The sequence below is a fragment of the Cebidichthys violaceus genome, unplaced genomic scaffold (genome assembly GCF_023349555.1).
Source record: "Cebidichthys violaceus isolate CVI_PGR_0920_01 unplaced genomic scaffold, fCebVio1.0.p SCAF_47, whole genome shotgun sequence".
Classification (NCBI taxonomy): domain Eukaryota; kingdom Metazoa; phylum Chordata; class Actinopteri; order Perciformes; family Stichaeidae; genus Cebidichthys; species Cebidichthys violaceus.
In genome coordinates this window covers 1,041,693-1,059,613 of record NW_027176672.1, presented here as the reverse complement: position 1 = coordinate 1,059,613, position 17,921 = coordinate 1,041,693, and the positions used below count along the sequence as shown (strand labels likewise).

At 51.5% G+C, this 17,921-nt stretch overlaps 1 protein-coding gene across 1 annotated transcript in view; it reads left to right on the top strand.

Annotated features, from left to right (window-relative positions):
- Window positions 1-17,921, top strand: part of zgc:171572 (protein bicaudal D homolog 2) — a 33,140-nt gene that overhangs the window by 13,029 nt on the left and 2,190 nt on the right. The window contains exons 2-9 of the mRNA XM_068729628.1: window positions 1,956-2,168; window positions 10,310-10,462; window positions 11,483-11,697; window positions 11,793-12,039; window positions 13,444-13,701; window positions 13,782-13,985; window positions 14,106-14,654; window positions 15,226-15,377. Coding sequence (XP_068585729.1) covers window positions 1,956-2,168; window positions 10,310-10,462; window positions 11,483-11,697; window positions 11,793-12,039; window positions 13,444-13,701; window positions 13,782-13,985; window positions 14,106-14,654; window positions 15,226-15,377 — 1,991 coding nt within the window. The remainder of the gene's footprint in view (window positions 1-1,955; window positions 2,169-10,309; window positions 10,463-11,482; window positions 11,698-11,792; window positions 12,040-13,443; window positions 13,702-13,781; window positions 13,986-14,105; window positions 14,655-15,225; window positions 15,378-17,921) is intronic.

The window sequence follows — 17,921 nt, the reverse complement described above, 5'->3', positions numbered from 1 at the left end:
CCTCGGTATACAGAGCAGCCCAGCAGGGTGCCTGGCCTCCGCCCGTCACACAAGCACTCATCTGGAGTCACGGGGTTCCGTTATGTTAGCCCCCCCCCCCCCCCCCCCCCGGCTCAGTCCAGACAGCGCGCTAATGACTTCTAGACCTGCCTTTGATTAGCTGTACGAGAGATTAATAATCCACGCTCTAGTGCAACATATGGCGAGCTAAAGATGAATTATGAATTGGGCGTGCAGCTCACTGTGGGATTACAGAGCGTGGTCGCGTGCGTCCCCCCGTCTCCCCTCCCCTAAAAGTAGCCTAAAGCCACGCTTGAGTTGAGATTAGCGGCCGTGGGTGGCGGGGGGGGGGGTTTTCGGCTCGGGGTCCTCTCGGATTGATCGGAGTCCCTTCGATATCCAGCGTACATCAAGATTATCACGATGGGATTCCCCTGGTTTCTGATTGGGTTAATCCCGTCTCCGTGACTTTCCAATCAAACGCAGCCTCCTGCTGTTTGAGGGCGTGATGTTTGGAGAGTTTGTTGATCAGATACTCTTATCTACAGTCACTGACATGAGTTGTTTATTGACAGACGCGTTGGCTGTTGATAAGCATCAATATGAACTTTGACTTTAAGGTGATATAATCACCTCTTAGTGGTTAGGACACAGTGATTACTGCACATGTGTGTCCAGCTTGTGTAGCAGTTCTGCACTAAACACCGGCGCTCCAGTCACTTAGTGTTGTCGGACAGCAGCTGACTATTATTTTACTTTCAATTAATCTGTCTAGATTCGTCTTTTGGTTCCTGAAATGAAACATCTCAATCGTCCTCTTTCCTGGACCGCCCCGAGTGAGAGACGCAACGTCAGACACTGAAGTACTTTTACACGTTCACACATTGGTCTCAGTCCAGAGCGACTAATGCAAATATCCAGATTTTCACTCTCTCTCTCTAAAGGAATTACTGCAGATTAACACGATATGCACGTTCAACGGAGAAAAATCCCGCGGCGGCCGGTCATGTGCAGACGTGGAAGGAGAGAGAGAGAGAGAGAGAGAGAGAGAGAGAGAGAGAGAGAGAGAGAGAGATGCAAACGAGGTCGGCTTCAGCGCCTCAGGTGACTTCAGATTAACGCTCGCACTCGAGCTGTGAGGAGGGAGGAGGATCGGATCGGATCACCGTTGGTTACAGGATCCAAAATCTGTAATCGGGGAGATGATTATTTGTCGGTGGCGGAGAGTAGCCTAACCTAGATTCGGTTTAGGCCTCGCTCTGCCTGTCTGTGTCCGTTTGTCTCTCTGTTCATCATTTGCTGCGTCGCAGTCCATTTATAAATTAAGGTCAGCGTTAAGGCGGTGCTGTTTATAGGGAGACTATCATTTATATTCCACATACCACACGACTGACCCCTGCCCTTTTTAACTGAGGAGATTCCCAGCAGCTGATATGTCTTCCGTTTTTTTAATCTCTGTGAATTTCATTAATCTGTAAAAAAATCGACCAATATCTTCTGACCTTTCTGAACTCTGCTATGATCTCCGGCGGTATTAAAGAGCATTAGAACTCTCATCGCCCTGACGCCACTCACCATTTGCTCTACTTCTCCATGTTTGGAGTCACTGCAGGGGAGGGCAGCGTCCTGTGGGTGAGGGAGGGGAGGGGAGGGACGAATGGGGGAGCAAAAAGGGGGGGAAGGTGGGATGACGCAGTCCAGATGGAGCCTAGCTGATTATCTGTGCGAGGCGACGGCAGTGTGTTAGGGAGGTTTCTGAGTCCCCGGCTGAACCGTGAAGTCGTAGAGATTAGTGTCACTTTGATCACAAAGCAAACTTTTGGAGGTTCCAGTTCTTTTTCATCCCCAGATTTACATCTAAAGTTTTATAGTATTAACAGTGAATTAAACCCATAACCTCCCATATTTCTTAAAACTACAGCGTCTCAATAACGACTCTTTCATCGTGTCTCCAGGCCTTCGGACAAGCCTACTCCAACCACAGGAAGGTGGCAGCGGATGGGGAGAGCCGCGAGGAGTCTCTCATCCAGGAGTCGGCCTGTAAGGAGGCGTACTACGAGCAGAGGGTGCTGGAGCTGCAGACGGAGCTCCGCCAGGCGCGCAACATCCTCACCAACACCCGGTCTGAGAACGAGCGCCTGAACACCATCTCCCAGGACATGAGAGAGGTGAGAGCCGCGCACACGCAACCGGAACCAGAACCGGAGCAGAAGTACTCCTCGCCATTTAATCCGTGCAGTTCAGTCAGCTGGATGTGTTCCAGCGCACACGTGATGTGAGAGAGGTCAACAAGAGGCCCGGGTAAAGTCATTTCTAAGAGTATTAGTGTTCATCAGAAGACTTCCTGGTGCTGCTCTCCTCCTGCGTCAACACTGTGACATTGAACTCACGTCTCAGTGGAAGCAGAGGGTGTCTGCTGCTGTGTGCCTGCAGCTGGAGAGAACAACGGTGTGTTTGTTGTTGTTGTTGTTGTTGTTTAGGTCTGAAGCTGCAGAAAACATAACGGATATTAATCCCTGATCAATCTCAAGCCCTGTGTAGTTAAGCCCAGGAGGAAACTGCAGCTATATCACTTATATATGTATATATATATATAATTATTTTAGTGCTGCATGATTTCTGCAGCTGCCTTCCTTCACCTCTGACACTTTGAAGAGTGCCGTCCAGGCCTGTAATATTCAGGGTGTAGCTGCAGAGTCTGTTGTGTTGCTGACATGCTGAGACGAGACCAGGGTGGGTTGAAGCAACACCTTGCCTTCCAGCCTCATGCGATGCGCTCCACTGCTATTGTGATGCAGGGTGGGGTCATAATTACAGATGGAAGAAAAACACCGGTTCCATGGGAAACATGCAAAAGATGGCACGACTCCACCTGAGCGACGAACCGGTTCATATCTTAAATTTGTGTGAACCGTTGAATGACAACAGTGTTCAACCCGTCGCCCCGGCTGTGGCTGTGGTGACGTTCCTCATTATGACAACTCCACCTCAAACCAGCCTGATTATATTCACACATTCTCACATTCTACTCTCTTGAGCTTCCCTACCTATCATCACGCTGACCTTTCTATTGTCGGCGCCCCACGTCGGACAATGTCTGACCCCTTCACTGCTGCCATTTACACTCACTCGCAGCTAATTGACCTCATTAGAAGAGACGGGGGGGGGGGGGGATGCATGCGATGAGATTGCGTTAACAGGAGAGCTGTAACAGACTGAGAGATGTGCGACGCTTTGAAGAAGCCCGTTTGACGCATAGAGAGAGAGACTCGCGAAAGGATGAAACGAGCCTCTCGCCTTCAGAACCGCGCCTTCGGCCCGTTTGCCCTCGACAGCCACGCAGCAGCTGGAATACTAAAGACGGGGTAGCGACTTTGAAGTCTTGTTGAATTTAACTTGATGTATTTGCCGCAGCTTGTTAGGTGCATGGTGCAGCACCTACTGCACCGGGAAGGAGCTCCATTCTCTGTGTGTTCCAAATATCTTGTGCATGGATTCTTGACCAGGACGGCACACTGGTGCCGAAACGCCGGTATCGTTACCCGACCCGTGCATCCCTCTCCACCCATGCACCAGAATGCTTCTGGACAGTCAGCCCTCCTCTCTGCGTAATGCTCTCACTACGTGGAAGTTAAACCCATCAGTATTCCAAATCACCCTGTGTTTGTGCACAGCAGATTTAGCCGAGTCCTCTGTTTTTGCAGGTCAAGTTGGTAATTCAGAGGGGGGGGGGGGGGGACTCTATCGTCTCTGGCAGGCAGCTGCAGGGGTCGCTGCTGTTTACCGCGAGTCACTGCTTGAGACAGATGTCAGCAGCTTTTTTTTTACACTAAGATTAGTGAGGAAGACTTAAAAACGGCATGTCCCTCAAAACGACTTAAGTTCCGTAAAGCTCCACATTCCGCTATAATTAGGTCAGCTGCTGCTCAGCTCTTAGTCTAAGTTGGTATAATTTGGGCATAATGGAAGCCAGATGTGCCTCACCAACAGAACACGAGTTACCCAGTGTACAACTTAAACATTATTAAGATGTTATGCCTCTTAAACCTCCTGGTGTTATTTAGAAAAGGGAGTACAGTGTCTGATGGTCTGCATGATGGCTTTTCTGCAGGTACCGTTCCCATTACAAACGGCCTGAAGCGGCACTCGGCTCTAATTGGCAGCATAAAAGGGGGCCGGGGTGTAAATTGCCCCGTGTATGGAAGATAATGACACCCTTCTAATGGTGCTTCTGTGGGTGCCAGGAGGAGGGTGTGTGTGTGTGTGTGTGTGTGTGTGTGTGTGTGTGTGTGTGTGTGTGTGTGTGTGGCAGGCAAATGTAGGGAGCCCGGGCACCGAAGCTGGCATTGTGACCCAGACTGACGGGACTGAAAGAGGCCTTTGTCTCCCGGGTTTCAAATTAGCCCCAAAAAGCCCAGGCAGGGAGAGAAAGGTGGGGAGAGGAGGGGAGAGGAGGGGAGAGGAGGGGAGAGGAGGGGAAAGGAGGGGAGGGGGCACTAGGAGACGAAAAGAGGAGTTCTAAAATCCATTGGAGAAGGAGAAAGACTTAATGAGGGTAAACTCGGCACCAGTGATGGACCGGTGCTGCTTTTCTGGGACAGCCTGGCTCATCATATTGGGTCAGGAGGTTGATGTGGATGATTTGATCAGGGAATGCAGCCGACGGTTGGGCTGCAACTGTTGCCTTTTGTTTGGTTTTTGTTCTGCATCCTGCACATCTAGGAGGTTCCTCTGGAAAGAGCTCTCCAGCCCGGCTGAAAGAGCTCGGCTTACAAATGTGTGTCTCTGTGTGCGTTGTTCACACATTCATCACGAGATGATGTCACCATTCCACAGATCTGGAGGCTTTCGGCGTGAAAACCGGCGCCCGTCTTTGTAGTTGGCCCGTTCATTCACAACCATTAAGTTCCAAGCGCTGCAGCTGGGTGTGTGTGTGTGTGTGTGTGTGTGTGTGTGTGTGTGTGTGTGTGTGTGTGTGTGTGTGTGTGTGTGTGTGTGTGTGTGTGTGTGTGTGTTTCAGCCCCCCGAGCGCCGATAAGACACATTTCACCGCTACGCCGCCGTCTACAGGATTAGAACCTCCACAAAGAGGTGAGGAGGCGCACTGTAACAGGCGTGACTTCATTAAACCCAATCTCATGTGAGAGGAATGTGCCTACAGTGATGGCTGCCGCTATCCTCGCAGAATGGGAATCCCCATTGCCTGCCTCTTTTAGGAAACTATCAAAGCAGAGGCAGAGATAAAGACACTCATAAAAGATGTAATGATTTCCACCTCAGCCTCACCACATGAGCGCCTGCAGTACTTCCTTTCTACACGTGCATCACTCAGGGTGACACAGTAGCCGCCGTCGTCCTGAAGCGATTCGCTTACGTCGAACATTCCCCCACAAAGGCGTGAGTTATGGTGTTGTGCTTTTTGTCAATCACCATTATGTGCAGGCCAGTCAAATGTCGAACACGATTGGTTTTTCCGCCTCATTGACACGATCGACAAAGCTGTCAGACGTCAGGCTTTCCCCTTAATGTAAGTGCTGCATCAACCGGCCGGATTAAACACCTTGACGGGGAAGTGAGGCGGGGGGGGGGGGGGTCAAAAGCTCGGAGGGCAGAAGTGTAACGCTCATTGAGAGGAAGGCCTTTTGTATTTATTGCAGTCAGGAGAGATGAGAGTGCATGGCTGCATAGAAATAGAGTAGAAGTAGAACGGACATTTAAATCAACGTAGCAGGAAAGTCACAGCGGCGGCCATTTTTACGTGTGTCGTAGCGGGCTGACCTCCGTGTGTGCTGAACCTACAGTACCGCAAATGTTGGACTCATTGAGGGATGTTTGACTAGTCAAAGTGACTACCTTGATTCGTGAAAGGTCAGAGGTCAGAGGTGAGTGGACGGTTGCTCTTTGTTCCCTGGTGTTACCGTCTGACGTGAGGCTGATGTGACGGGACTCACAGAGGGCTCTGGGGTGTTGATGTCGACCGCCGTATTACTCCTCGTGACATTATGCCAAGACGGATCTCCTCCTGTCACGTGCTGGTTGGAGGGGGTGGGCAGTGTGAAAAGACAAACGGAGAAAAGGTCTCTGAGGAAAAAAGAATCTAGAATATAACCAGAAGAGGTGTGAAAGCTCAGACGCTTTGGTTACCAGCCTTTCTTTGCTGTCACCATTGAGCCACAGATGTCTCCATCGCCTCCAGATGTTTTGCAGGTTATCTGAGCGCAGCACCCAACGTCACCTAATCTCACTCCCGCTCCAGCCAGCCGCCTCGCGAGCGGCTCGTCTGAAACACATTGAGAAGACGTGCCTCTGATCCCTCGCGGCGTTTGTCCTCTGGGATCGGCTCTGACGGCGTGTCGATCTTGATTTAAGCCCCCGGCTCACAGCGCCAAAGAGGTTTCCCCGTGCCGGATCAATGGATCCTAATAAATCAACCACAAACACACAAACAGGCCTACACATTCACTCCAGCTAATGGGGTGTGCACGTTCTCACGTGCACGTCTCTCCACTTTCATCTAAAGGACGTGGAAAATCTCTAATTCGCTGTTAAGAGCACACAGGCACGTTTTCGCCCTGCAGGCTCTTCAACAGCTGGACAAAGACCGTCAGCCAGGCGTCCACGAGGCTCCTTTCACTCTGGACTTTTTAATTGTCTCGACCCCGACTTGTGTTTTTGTCTCCGTAATGGAGTCTGGTTGGGCCGAAGAGAACGACGATCGCTTGCGGCGAAGAAGAGGATAAAAGCAGATCTGCTTTCACCCTCATTCTCAACCCGTGACAGCAGCAGTAGGCCCCCCCGAGCTTCATTAAAGCTACGCTGGGGGAGGGGCTGAGCTGGAGCGCATCTCTCCTGAAGGTAATCCAGCGATGTTCTCAGCTCCGTAGAGTCCGATTTAACCCGACCGTGACTGCTGCAGAGCCTGCAGGACATGTGCACAACATCACCGGAGATCTACGAGCAGAAGAGAACATGGCCGTCCCTCTCCTCCTCTTTTATTTAATCTGATACAGATATGATGGAGCTACAGCTCCGTAGGAGGAAGGAATTCTACTGTGACTGATGCATGGCCTCTGAAACCACACTGACACATGAGGAGGAGAGGACGGGGGAGGGGGGGGGGTGGAAAAAATGAGAGCAGAATTGTTGGTGGAAAAGCAAAATGGAGGTCAGTGGTTTTAGAAAGAGAAGCAGTATTGACCTGCACTTGGTGTCACGCCATGTGGGAACCCCTCTGCACTTTGCAATAGTTTGTAGAAATCCAGGGCAAAGTGGGATGAAGAGGGAAAACGAGGTCAGAGGAGTGAGAGTGCAAACAGAGAAAAAATATATATATTTATATTTGGCCCGTCTGTGCTGGTCCATCAATAATACAGTCTTGAGCAGCTCTCTCTCTCTTTCGAGGGAACCAAACCAGGGGCTAAAAAGATGGATTAGCAGAAATCCATATTTACAAAAACTCTCTGGAGTTCTTAAGAGCGGAGCAGAGCCTTCAACAAAGCATTAAAACGTTCCTAATCTACACTCGAGTTAAGCCGGAAACTTTGCCACCGCAGCTCATGAGCGGTCGAGGTTACAGCGGCTCCAACGCATCGAGAAATGACTCTGAGCTTTATGGATTTAAGCAGGATCAACCCCACCGGGCTGTCAAGAGCAGTTTAACGGCGTCTAAAAAGAAAGCTTTAGGGTTGAAAGGCGGAAGAAGCTCTGACCGACAGAAATGGGTGCTGCTCTGGTGACGCCTTCCACCACTGAATGAACCCAGAGAGGCTTCATTGGAGCAGAAGATAGAGCGCTTCATGCACATGAACGCACCACCCTCACCTCCTTAAACATCTGATGTGTGTCTTCGTGTTCTTCAAGTTTATGGTGTTCCTCTGCAACCAACCCCCTTTACATGGAGGTGGTGTGTGTGTGTGTGTGTGTGTGTGTGTGTGTGTGTGTGTGTGTGTGTGTGTGTGTGTGTGTGTGTGTGTGTGTGTGTGTGTGTGTGTGTGGGCGGATTCAAGCAGCTGTTTAGACGTCACCTGTAGTGACAGCAGGCGGGGGGGGGCTGGGTGTGGTTTAATCACTAACCACACACAGGCCCACGCTCATAAAAGGCTCTCCACTGGTGGCCTTCAGTACCCCACACCCCAGTGTCTACACGGCCACACACACACACACACACACACACACACACACACACACACACACCCAGCTGCAGCGCTTGTAACTGCGCTCCTCGTGATTAAATGGGGGGGGGGTGCACATGGCCACCGCAAAGCGGTAGCGAGGTGAAAGGTGGAGTCCCGCTACGCACTGTAATCAGATGGGAGGAGGGTCGTAATCGGGTTCGGCGGTGGCCCGTATTCATCGGCACCGGACGCCACTGACCCTCCAGCTGAGGCACATCACCGGGAAAAGACTCCAACAAGCAGCTGGCACAGTCAAGACCAGAGATCACCAGTGTGGACGGTTATGCTGGTGTTCTTCAATGAATACTTGTGTAGTTTGATAGTCCAAAGCACACAAGTGTAACATCTGAGTCTCTTAATGCTTTGACTGATTCCAGCTCTCTTTGTCGTCTTTGTTGCTTTAATTGATATTTCTGTCAGAAGTCAGGACCTGTGTGTGGAGCCTCAGCGGTCGGACTGATCCCTGCTGTAAGCTCATGCATTATGCAGTAATGCACCAACACCAGATCTCCAACGCCCACGCTCATTACACATGAGGCTCCAACGCCCACGCTCATTACACATGAGGCTCCAACGCCCACGCTCATTACACATGCGCAGAAAAACCTCCGGATGAATATTAATGCGCCTTCAAACGTGAAGCCGGCTCTACACACGCTGATGAATTATTACACAGAGCAAACGAGCAGCGTGTGCTCTTCATCTCTTCATCAGCGTGTACTCTTCATCAGCGTGTACTCTTCATCAGCGTGTAGTCTTCATCAGCAGCATGTTTGTCAGTGAATTCCTCCCTCAGTAAGCCAAATAAGCGATAAATCAAATTATAGAGTAACAATAACAAATTGTTGATGGTTGCCTGACATTAGATGCAGAGCGTGGTTATTAATACAGCTGTATTACTGTTTGTACTATACTCTGTTGTGAATAGTGTGGGACTAGGACGGTCCAGAGGTTGTGATGCGGTCGGCCACGTGGTCACAGCGTGAGACGAAGGGGCCACCTGGCACGGGATTGGGAGGCTAATTGTCCCGCTGGTGTGAGCTTATATCTCACACACACACACACACACACACACACACACACACACACACACACACACACACACACACACACACACACACACACACACATGCAGATCCTAACCACACTGTAGACACAGAGACTGTTGTTCGTCTCTCACGCGTAAATATTCTGCGCTTTGCAGGAGGCGGCGATGCTGACACACACTCTAAAAGTTACTTGTCGCTCTGGCTCTAAAAGGCTGAGGCCCTCTCTCCTTCAGCGAGTGTCTCCTGACCTCAGAGCTAACATCTGAGAAGACGTCCCCCGCCCGAATGTCCCGCGGGGCTCTTTGTGTTTTTGGGGATGATGGGAGGAGGAGGAGGAGGAGGAGGAGGAGGAGGAGGGTGGTGTCGAACCTTAAAAGCAGAGGACTGAGCGTCAAACAGAGCGATGGACGTGGTCGTGAGGACACGGGGGGGGCTCAGCGGGGCTGATCAGATCCTTCAGTCTGTGCCGGGGGGAAGTGGGGGAAGGGCACGTCTCCTACCTCTCCTACCTTTTATATAATTAATGGTTCCTTTCCTGGGCAGCAAGAGAGAGAGCCAGCTGCACCTTCAGTACATTACAAACACTAGCTGAGCTTGAACACGATGTCAGCATAGAAATAGAAATCCAGACACGTTCTGCATTACCTCTGATTTCCACAGTGTGCACTGATCAGTCCTTGTGTCCGTCTGTACTGAGACACCGGGCCCGGTCCGACTCCTCAATAGAACATTAGACCATTAGAGCGTCCCGGCCGTTGAATGCCTGTCAGCATGAGAGAGATAAGTAGGCTTCAGTCTCTGTGGTGCCATCGGAGCTGGCAGGCTGGCACACTTGTGGCCCACTGCCCAGAGGGACACCTGGCACCTCCCTCTCAAACACCAACAGGCACACACACACACACACACACACACACACACACACACACACACACACACACACACACGACTGGTTTGGGCAGATGGGAGCCCATTCTTATCCAGAGATTTGGAGCGTTAACGAGCCGATGCAACATTAACGGTTAAACTAAAGCAGCAATATTCCTCTTCCTCTTCTCCCTCCCTCTTCCTCCTTTGCCCCCCCCCCAGGACGGCCAGATGGTGGAGCTGCAGAGGAATCAGCTGCGCGACGATGTCAAGGAGTACAAGTTCCGGGAGGCTCGTCTGCTGCAGGACTACACCGAGCTGGAGGAGGAGAACATCTCGCTGCAGAAGCAGGTCTCCGTGCTCAAGCAGAGCCAGGTGAGGACGGAGCATCCCCTTCTTTTTACCTTCGCTGGAGGTGACCATGTAGTCTTCTTTAGTTGGGCTTAACACAGTACACCAGTACATCCCTCACAGTAGCTTCACTGCTTCATGTGTCTGTTTGTCTGACCCTTCAACACGATGTTGTGACTGAAGTAAGTAAAATAATCCGTGGAACAGATCGTAAAGATCTGGGTCTTCACTAAAATGATCAACTTCTCCTCCAGATGTTTACCGTAGACTCCGCCGGCGGTGACTGGTTGCTCCTCCTGGTTGCTCCTCCTGGTCACATTTGTATCTCGTGGCGCTTGGCTTGGGAGCGTGCTTTCTGCACATCTACATTTAAAACATCTAGTATAGTATCTTACAGCGTTTCAGAAGCCCTGCAGACCCTCCACCTCCCACTCATCAGCTCTCCTCCTCGTACTGATTAGACAGCGCAAAGAAACATGAGCGATTTTAATATTCATATTTAATCACGATAATAAAAACATCCTCCGATACAGTAGAGAGAGGAGCAGCTGCCGAGTGTCTGACGGACTCTTTAACAGCTATCGTTCTCTGGACAGAGATTCTAACACTTCGTGGTTGAACACACACTTCCTGGTGTTAGTCAAATGAGTGGAAAGAAAGAAATCCCCTTTGCACATCTGCTAACATAAAACAAGAACTAGAACATTTCCGTTTGATGTCAGCGTTTATGCTGGAGCTGTTAATTCTCTCTATATTCGTGTCGTCTTGGGTTCTGTTCTTTATGTTCATCACAGAGGACATGAAACTACACAAAAGAGGCTCCGCCTTTTCACACATCCAATATAAAAAGGATTCCCCAATCCAATTAACTTAAAACTAATTAGAAAGGGAAATGATATGGATATGTCCTCAATTAACATGATCTTGAATAATGCCGTTCTTTTTGATCCAGCTGGTTTGCCACACACTGATATTCACCGGAGCTGCGTCTAGTTGTATGTATTATGAAACTCATCAAAGGTGTCTTCCCTTTCCTTTCCCCAGGTGGAGTTTGAGGGTTTGAAGCATGAGATCCGTCGTCTGGAGGAGGACACTCAGTTCCTGAACAGCCAGCTGGAGGACGCCATCCGACTGAAAGAGATCGCCGAGCGTCAGCTGGGCGAGGCCCTGGAGACCATCAAGACCGAGCGTGAGCTGAAGGCGTCCCTGAGGAAAGAGCTCTCGCACTACATGAGCATCGGAGACACGCTTTGTCACAGGTAAAAGACAGAAGAAGCACACAAACCAGGCGCTCACTCGGTCCACACTTTTAGGAACACTAGGTGACGCTCTGCTTCCCCCCGTTTCCTCCCAGTCCTCTCAGCTTCTCTCTGGATGGACTCAAGTTCAGCGACGACGCCGCCACCGAGCCCAACAACGACGAGGCTCTCCACGGCTACGACAGCGGCTTCACCAAGCTGGCCAATGCCATCACCTGCGACAACCGCATCTCCGCGCCCGAGAAGGACGAGCTGTTCCACCCGGCGCCCAGCCTCGTGGACGACCTGCTGAGCGAACTCAACATCTCGGAGATCCAGAAGCTCAAACAGCAGCTGATGCAGGTTTGTACTGAACCAGTGAAAACATGTTATCAGTGGAAGAGATCGCAGACCTCTACGGTCCACTTTAAGTGATCAATAACTATCCATTCTACAGATAAATAACAGCAGATTGGAGTGTGAATGACTTGTTTCTGCTGTGTGAGCAGTGAGAGAATCAATAGCCAGATAATGAGAGTCAGAAGCAATAAAGCGCCTTGACTATCTCTCTAGATGTTCTTGGTTTGAGAATAGATCGGTGACCACAAAGCCGGTTAACCACAAGTTAACTACAGTCAACAAGACTTGGCTTGTAGTGTGGAGGTGTGTGTGAAAGAGTGAGTGTGTCAGTAGATCCTGACCTGCTGCAGGGATCTAAATCCCCTTCTAGCAAAGTTAATCCAGGGACACACACACACACACACACACACACACCCTTCAGGCTCTGCTGGGCTGCGAGGCGGCGGGCGGTGGCACCAGTGGACCTGCCATCTGCTTTGCTCATCACCACATGAGTCCAAGGCCGCGGCTGATTGGGCACCATGGTGACCACAAAGTATGGAGAACCTGTGGATGATCACTGCTTTGAGGTCTAAAGGATTACAGTTTTATTTTCATTAAACATAAACACCAGGATGCTGGGTTAATAAAGTGAAGTCAAAGTTACCTCAAAGCTGGTTCTCGACCCGACCGCGTTTGATGCGACCCAGCAGCGTGCGGTACCGCCTCCTGCCGGGTCATTCCACAGATTCCAGGCAGGCGTCAGAGCAGACCTTCTACTCATTAAGCCGCTCCGTTCCTCTCCTGCCGCATCTCGCTCCATTGATTAGAGACTCCGTGATCGATCCTCGACGTCCGCTCCTCCGGTATCACCCATTAGTCCCTGGTAATGTGTAACAACATCCAATGTGGCTCCTGCAGGAGCAGGACGGGCAGTGATGTTTGTAAGCTACCCACGAGCCCTCCTCCAAATTTAAATCATGCTGTAAATATGTGGTTATTTATCTCAATATTTGTTGACTCATGAAAAGCTGTGTGCATTACATTTTAACATGTAAACAATGCATGCAGCAACGTTTACATGATCAGCTTCTGAAATAGCTCAGCGCTGACCTCAGCACGACTGCGTATATGCGTGTAAGACGACTCTGCCGGCGCTGACCTGAACCCAGTCCGGCAGATTGTCACGGTCATCCCGACTCTGATGCTGGGCCGCCGGCCAATGAGCCTCACGTACCTCAGCAGACACCAGCCTGGTGGTGGGTAGAGTTACACGACAGATAATCTGATTTTAATGTGATCTAGTTTCAAAAGCGGGAATCGGAGCGTGCGATAAGCCAAGCGGAGAGCCCTGTACTTTCACTGCAGACGTGTGACGACGTCGCGTCTCATCGCTCTGCGTGTCTCTGCCTCTCTCTCTCTCCTCAGATGGAGCGTGAGAAGGTCAACCTGCTGTCCACCCTGCAGGACTCCCAGAAACAGCTGGAGCAGGTCAACGGCGCTCTGTCCGAGCACCAGGAGAAGGTCAACCGCCTCACGGAGAACCTCAACGCCATGCGCAAGCTCCAGGCCAGCAAGGAGCGCCAGTCCGCCTTGGACAACGAGAAAGAACGCGATAGCAATGAAGACGGGGACTACTACGAGGTGGACATCAACGGACCGGAGATTCTGGAGTGCAAGTACAAGGTAGGAGGTCTCCTCGTAGTGGACAGAATGGTTTACACTCGGCTTTATAGATTCTCAACCCCTAACCTTGCTTTGCACAGGTCGCTGTGTCTGAAGCAGGAGAGCTGAAGGAGGAGCTGAAGACTCTGAAGACAGAATACCAGGCCTGCCAGTCGCGTTACGAAGAGGTGCGCACCCGTCTGGAGATCGACGTCACGGCGCTGGAAGGGAAGCTGGCGACTCTGGAGAAGACGAGTCACACAGAGAGAGTGGAGAAGGCTAAGCTGGAGAAGGAAGTGCGCAAGGTGAGATGTTGCTTTTTCTATTGACGTTCTGATAAATCTGTAAATTGGTGTTTTTAGGAACTTTGTAAGACAAAACAAAAACGACGTGCCGAATTGACGTCTTTCTCTCCGCGTCCACAGTTGAGCGACGTGGCAGGCGAGTCCCAGGGCAGCCTGAGTGTGGCACAGGACGAGCTGGTCACCTTCAGCGAAGAACTGGCCACCCTCTACAACCACGTCTGCATGTGCAACAACGAGACACCCAACCGCGTCATGCTCGACTTCTACAAGCAGGGCAAGGGCGGTCGCAGCAGCCCAGAGGGCCGCGGTCGCCGCTCCCCCATTCTGCTAACCAAGGGCCTCTTCCCCGAGCCGGGTAAGACCGAGCCGAGCGACGGAGCCCCCTCTCCGGTCTCCTCGCTGCCTTCTCCCGGGTCGGACCACCGCCGCGAGCCCATGAACATCTACAACCTGGTGGCCATCATCCGGGACCAGATCAAGCACCTGCAGCTGGCCGTGGACCGCACCACGGAGCTGTCGCGCCAGAGGGTGGCCTCTCTGGAGCTCGGCACCGTGGCGGACAAGGACAAGGAAGCCTGCATGGAGGAGATCCTCAAACTGAAGTCTCTGCTCAGCACCAAGAGGGAACAGATCGCCACCCTGCGGACCGTCCTCAAGGCCAACAAGCAGGTCGGTCCTTTTGTCTTTTTGCTTATTTTTTGCACTCAATGTCGGCTAAAATAACCGCGTGTCACTCCCAAACATGTGTTGGTTTTAATTGAAACAGAAGACGAGCGGTCGGCTATTTCAGGTCTACTCAGCTGCTGCAGCAAATGCATCACAGACGAGATCTGAAACAAACACTGGTGGAGACAGCCGGCGTGATGCCAGCTGTCCAGAGTGTCTGTGTGGTTCGGATCGGAGACGCATTGTGTGTGCAGTTGCTGTGGCGGCCCTTTAAAGTGTGTGTGTGTGTGTGTGTGTGTGTGTGTGTGTGTGTGTGTGTGTGTGTGTGTGTGTGTGTGTGTGGGTGGTCAGTCAGTGACCATTAGAGCACAGACATGAAAGCCCCTCATAAAGCACACACCTATGGGGCTTAAAGCAGCAGCAGCAGCAGCTAGCGCTAACGAGGGCCTCCTGCTGGGCCGGACTGACTCGTGAGAAACAAGAGGATGTGGTCCATATTAACAGACAGGAAACAAAACCCGACGCCTTCCGGCCGCTCTGACCCTTTTGTTCTCCCCCCCCCCCCCCCCCGCAGACGGCAGAAGTCGCTCTGGCCAATCTGAAGAGCAAGTACGAGAACGAGAAGGCCATGGTGACGGAGACCATGATGAAGCTGAGGAACGAGCTCAAAGCCCTGAAGGAGGACGCCGCCACCTTTTCCTCCCTGCGAGCCATGTTCGCCACACGGTAAGAAGCAACGCCGCCGCCGCCCACATATGTTTCACTCCCCCGGCCTTCCATCGCTCTCACCGTCAGACACAATGTGTCGTCACATGAGCAGACATTTACCCGCGTGGTTTTCACCTAATTCCCAAACTGTTTGAAGAGGCTACATGCTATTCTGTTGCAGACAGGTGAACTAAAGACTAAGACTATAATCGCGGTGTAATCCGTGGGCACCATGTGTTCTCCACGTCTCGTGTTATTGTGGCGTGTTTACGGTGTTTGTTCTGGAGAATCGCGGTCAGGAAGGGATCCTGGCATCAATACTGACTGCGGAGAACAGAAGGTGTCTAATCTGGGTATCATTTAAATATGTCACTTAAGTAGTGTTTTTGACCAGTGCCTTAGAGTGTGTGTGTGTGTGTGTGTGTGTGTGTGTGTGTGTGTGTGTCAGATGGGCTGACACACTCACTAATCCGTTCTGATTCCAAAGAGAAGCCGGTCAAAGGTTCTGTGCATAATCCCACCTCCTCTTGGTCTGGATTACACATCTTCCCCCCCCCCTCCACGTAGCAGACTGAAGTGCTCTCTCGTCCTGCTCATGTGGGACGGTGTGTGTGCGTATTTCGAGAAGGTACTAGAAAACTAGTCTCTGTGAACGTTTCTAAGAGGCCGGTGCTCATTAGCATATCAGCTCAGGTCCTTTCCTTCTGCATTTAAGGCTCCTCTACGATCCAGCAGCGAAGCTCAAGCTGTGCAGAGGGAGGAGGAGGAGGAGGAGGAGGAGGAGGAGGAACGAAGGACACAGGGGCTGCTCTGCACCCCTCACAGTAGTCTCACTACCTGTCCCTGAAGTGTGTCCTGCTGTAACTCCATACGCCGTCTAATCACATTAGTAACGGGAGGAAAAGTCCTCCGTCAGCGAATATGAGAGAGTGTGTGTGTGTGTGTGTCGTCATGAGGTTTTTCTGGCGCACTGCAGAGCCAGACGGAGACAGGATGTAGGCATAACGCTAAACCATTTGGACCAAAGACAAACCGGGGCTAAGAGGGAACTAGATCTCGCTTCCTACTAATGACATCATTGTTTACCCTGAGAGAGTTGTGTCACTTCATAGTTCCCATCGTCACCGGTGCAGCAAAGGTGCGAGATGGTGTTTTGCCGTGAAGGCGTAGATCTATTGTGAATCGTCTTTTAAGCCTCTTTTGCCGGAGAGGCTTAAAGACGATGAAGACACAACACAGCTCGCTGTTTACCTCCTGCATCCTCCAGTCTAGAGGCTCCAGGCTCCTGTCGCTGTTATGGAGCCTCTGCATGAATTACGTTCTGTCTGTTTCTGGGATTCTCGTATTGGTATGTAAATTCTGCCCTATACGGCGCAGAGCCGGGTCAGAGGACTCATTGAGAGGCCGGGGGACTCGGCAGAGCGAGGTTTCCCACACACACACACACACACACACACACACACACCCCTCCTCCCCCATCCCCCATCCGTCCTTCCTCACCACCAAACACCCGGTCCTCTAGTCATCTGGAAAAGAAAGAGAGGAAGGGGGCGGGCCTCCAGTTAAAGCCCACTACAGGAGCCCCGTTTGACAGTTTCTGTAAAGGTGGAAAACTCTCAGCTACAAATGTGTGGTCTCTAGTCAAAGGGGAAGAAAGGGGTGTGTGTGTGTGTGTGTGTGTGTGTGTGTGTGTGTGTGTGTGTGTGTGTGTGTGTGTGTGTGTGTGTGTGTGTGTGTGTGTGTGTGTGTGTGTGTCTAACAGCTGCAGTCTCTGGTGGAGTTATCTAACATTCTTGGAGACATGTCTCTGCATGTTTCTCAGCTCCTGCTCACACTGATCAACAGTCCAACGATCAACTCAAGTCACATTTCCTCCTTGAAGTTCACACCGTCGACCGTCCTGCTGCTCCGCTGTGTTCCGTCTCCGTCGTTCTGCTGTCGCCTCCTCCTCCTCCTCCTCCTCCTCCCTGCTCTCTCTCTCTCTCTCTCTCTCTCTCTCTCTCTCTCTCCCCCTCCCACCGAGACCAATCGAGGTCCAGACAACAGCTGAGGCTCTCTCTCTCTCTCTCTCTCTCTCTCTCTCTCTGTGTGTTTCTTTTCGGGGGCTCGATCAGTATTGATTGTTGAACCGTGTTTGCATGAATGTTGCGATAGCTGAGGTTTTCCGCCTGCAGCCATGAACGTCGTCGGCGTCCGTAAATAATTACAGCAAAACGAGCGTCAGTCTGTCTGTCGGCGGTGTGAACGTGACGTCTCCCGACCCCCATCAGCCATTGTGCCTCCACTAACCATCCACAGGCCCTAAAGGCTCCCATTGTGTCTCTCCGGCCTCTAGAATAGACTCCTCTGTTTTTTTCCCGGGAAAGAAACACACGCCCTCTCCCCCCCCCGATGCAGGAGTGACTGAGCCCTCTAAAGGCGCACCAGCCCCCCCCCCCCCCCCACCCCCTCCCTCCCGGGTCGTCGCCCCGTCTCATACTGGGTTTAATGAAGCAGCACTGATCCCCGTTGTCTGGGTGTGTGTGTCCCACTGGGAATCAAACTGCACACACACACACACAG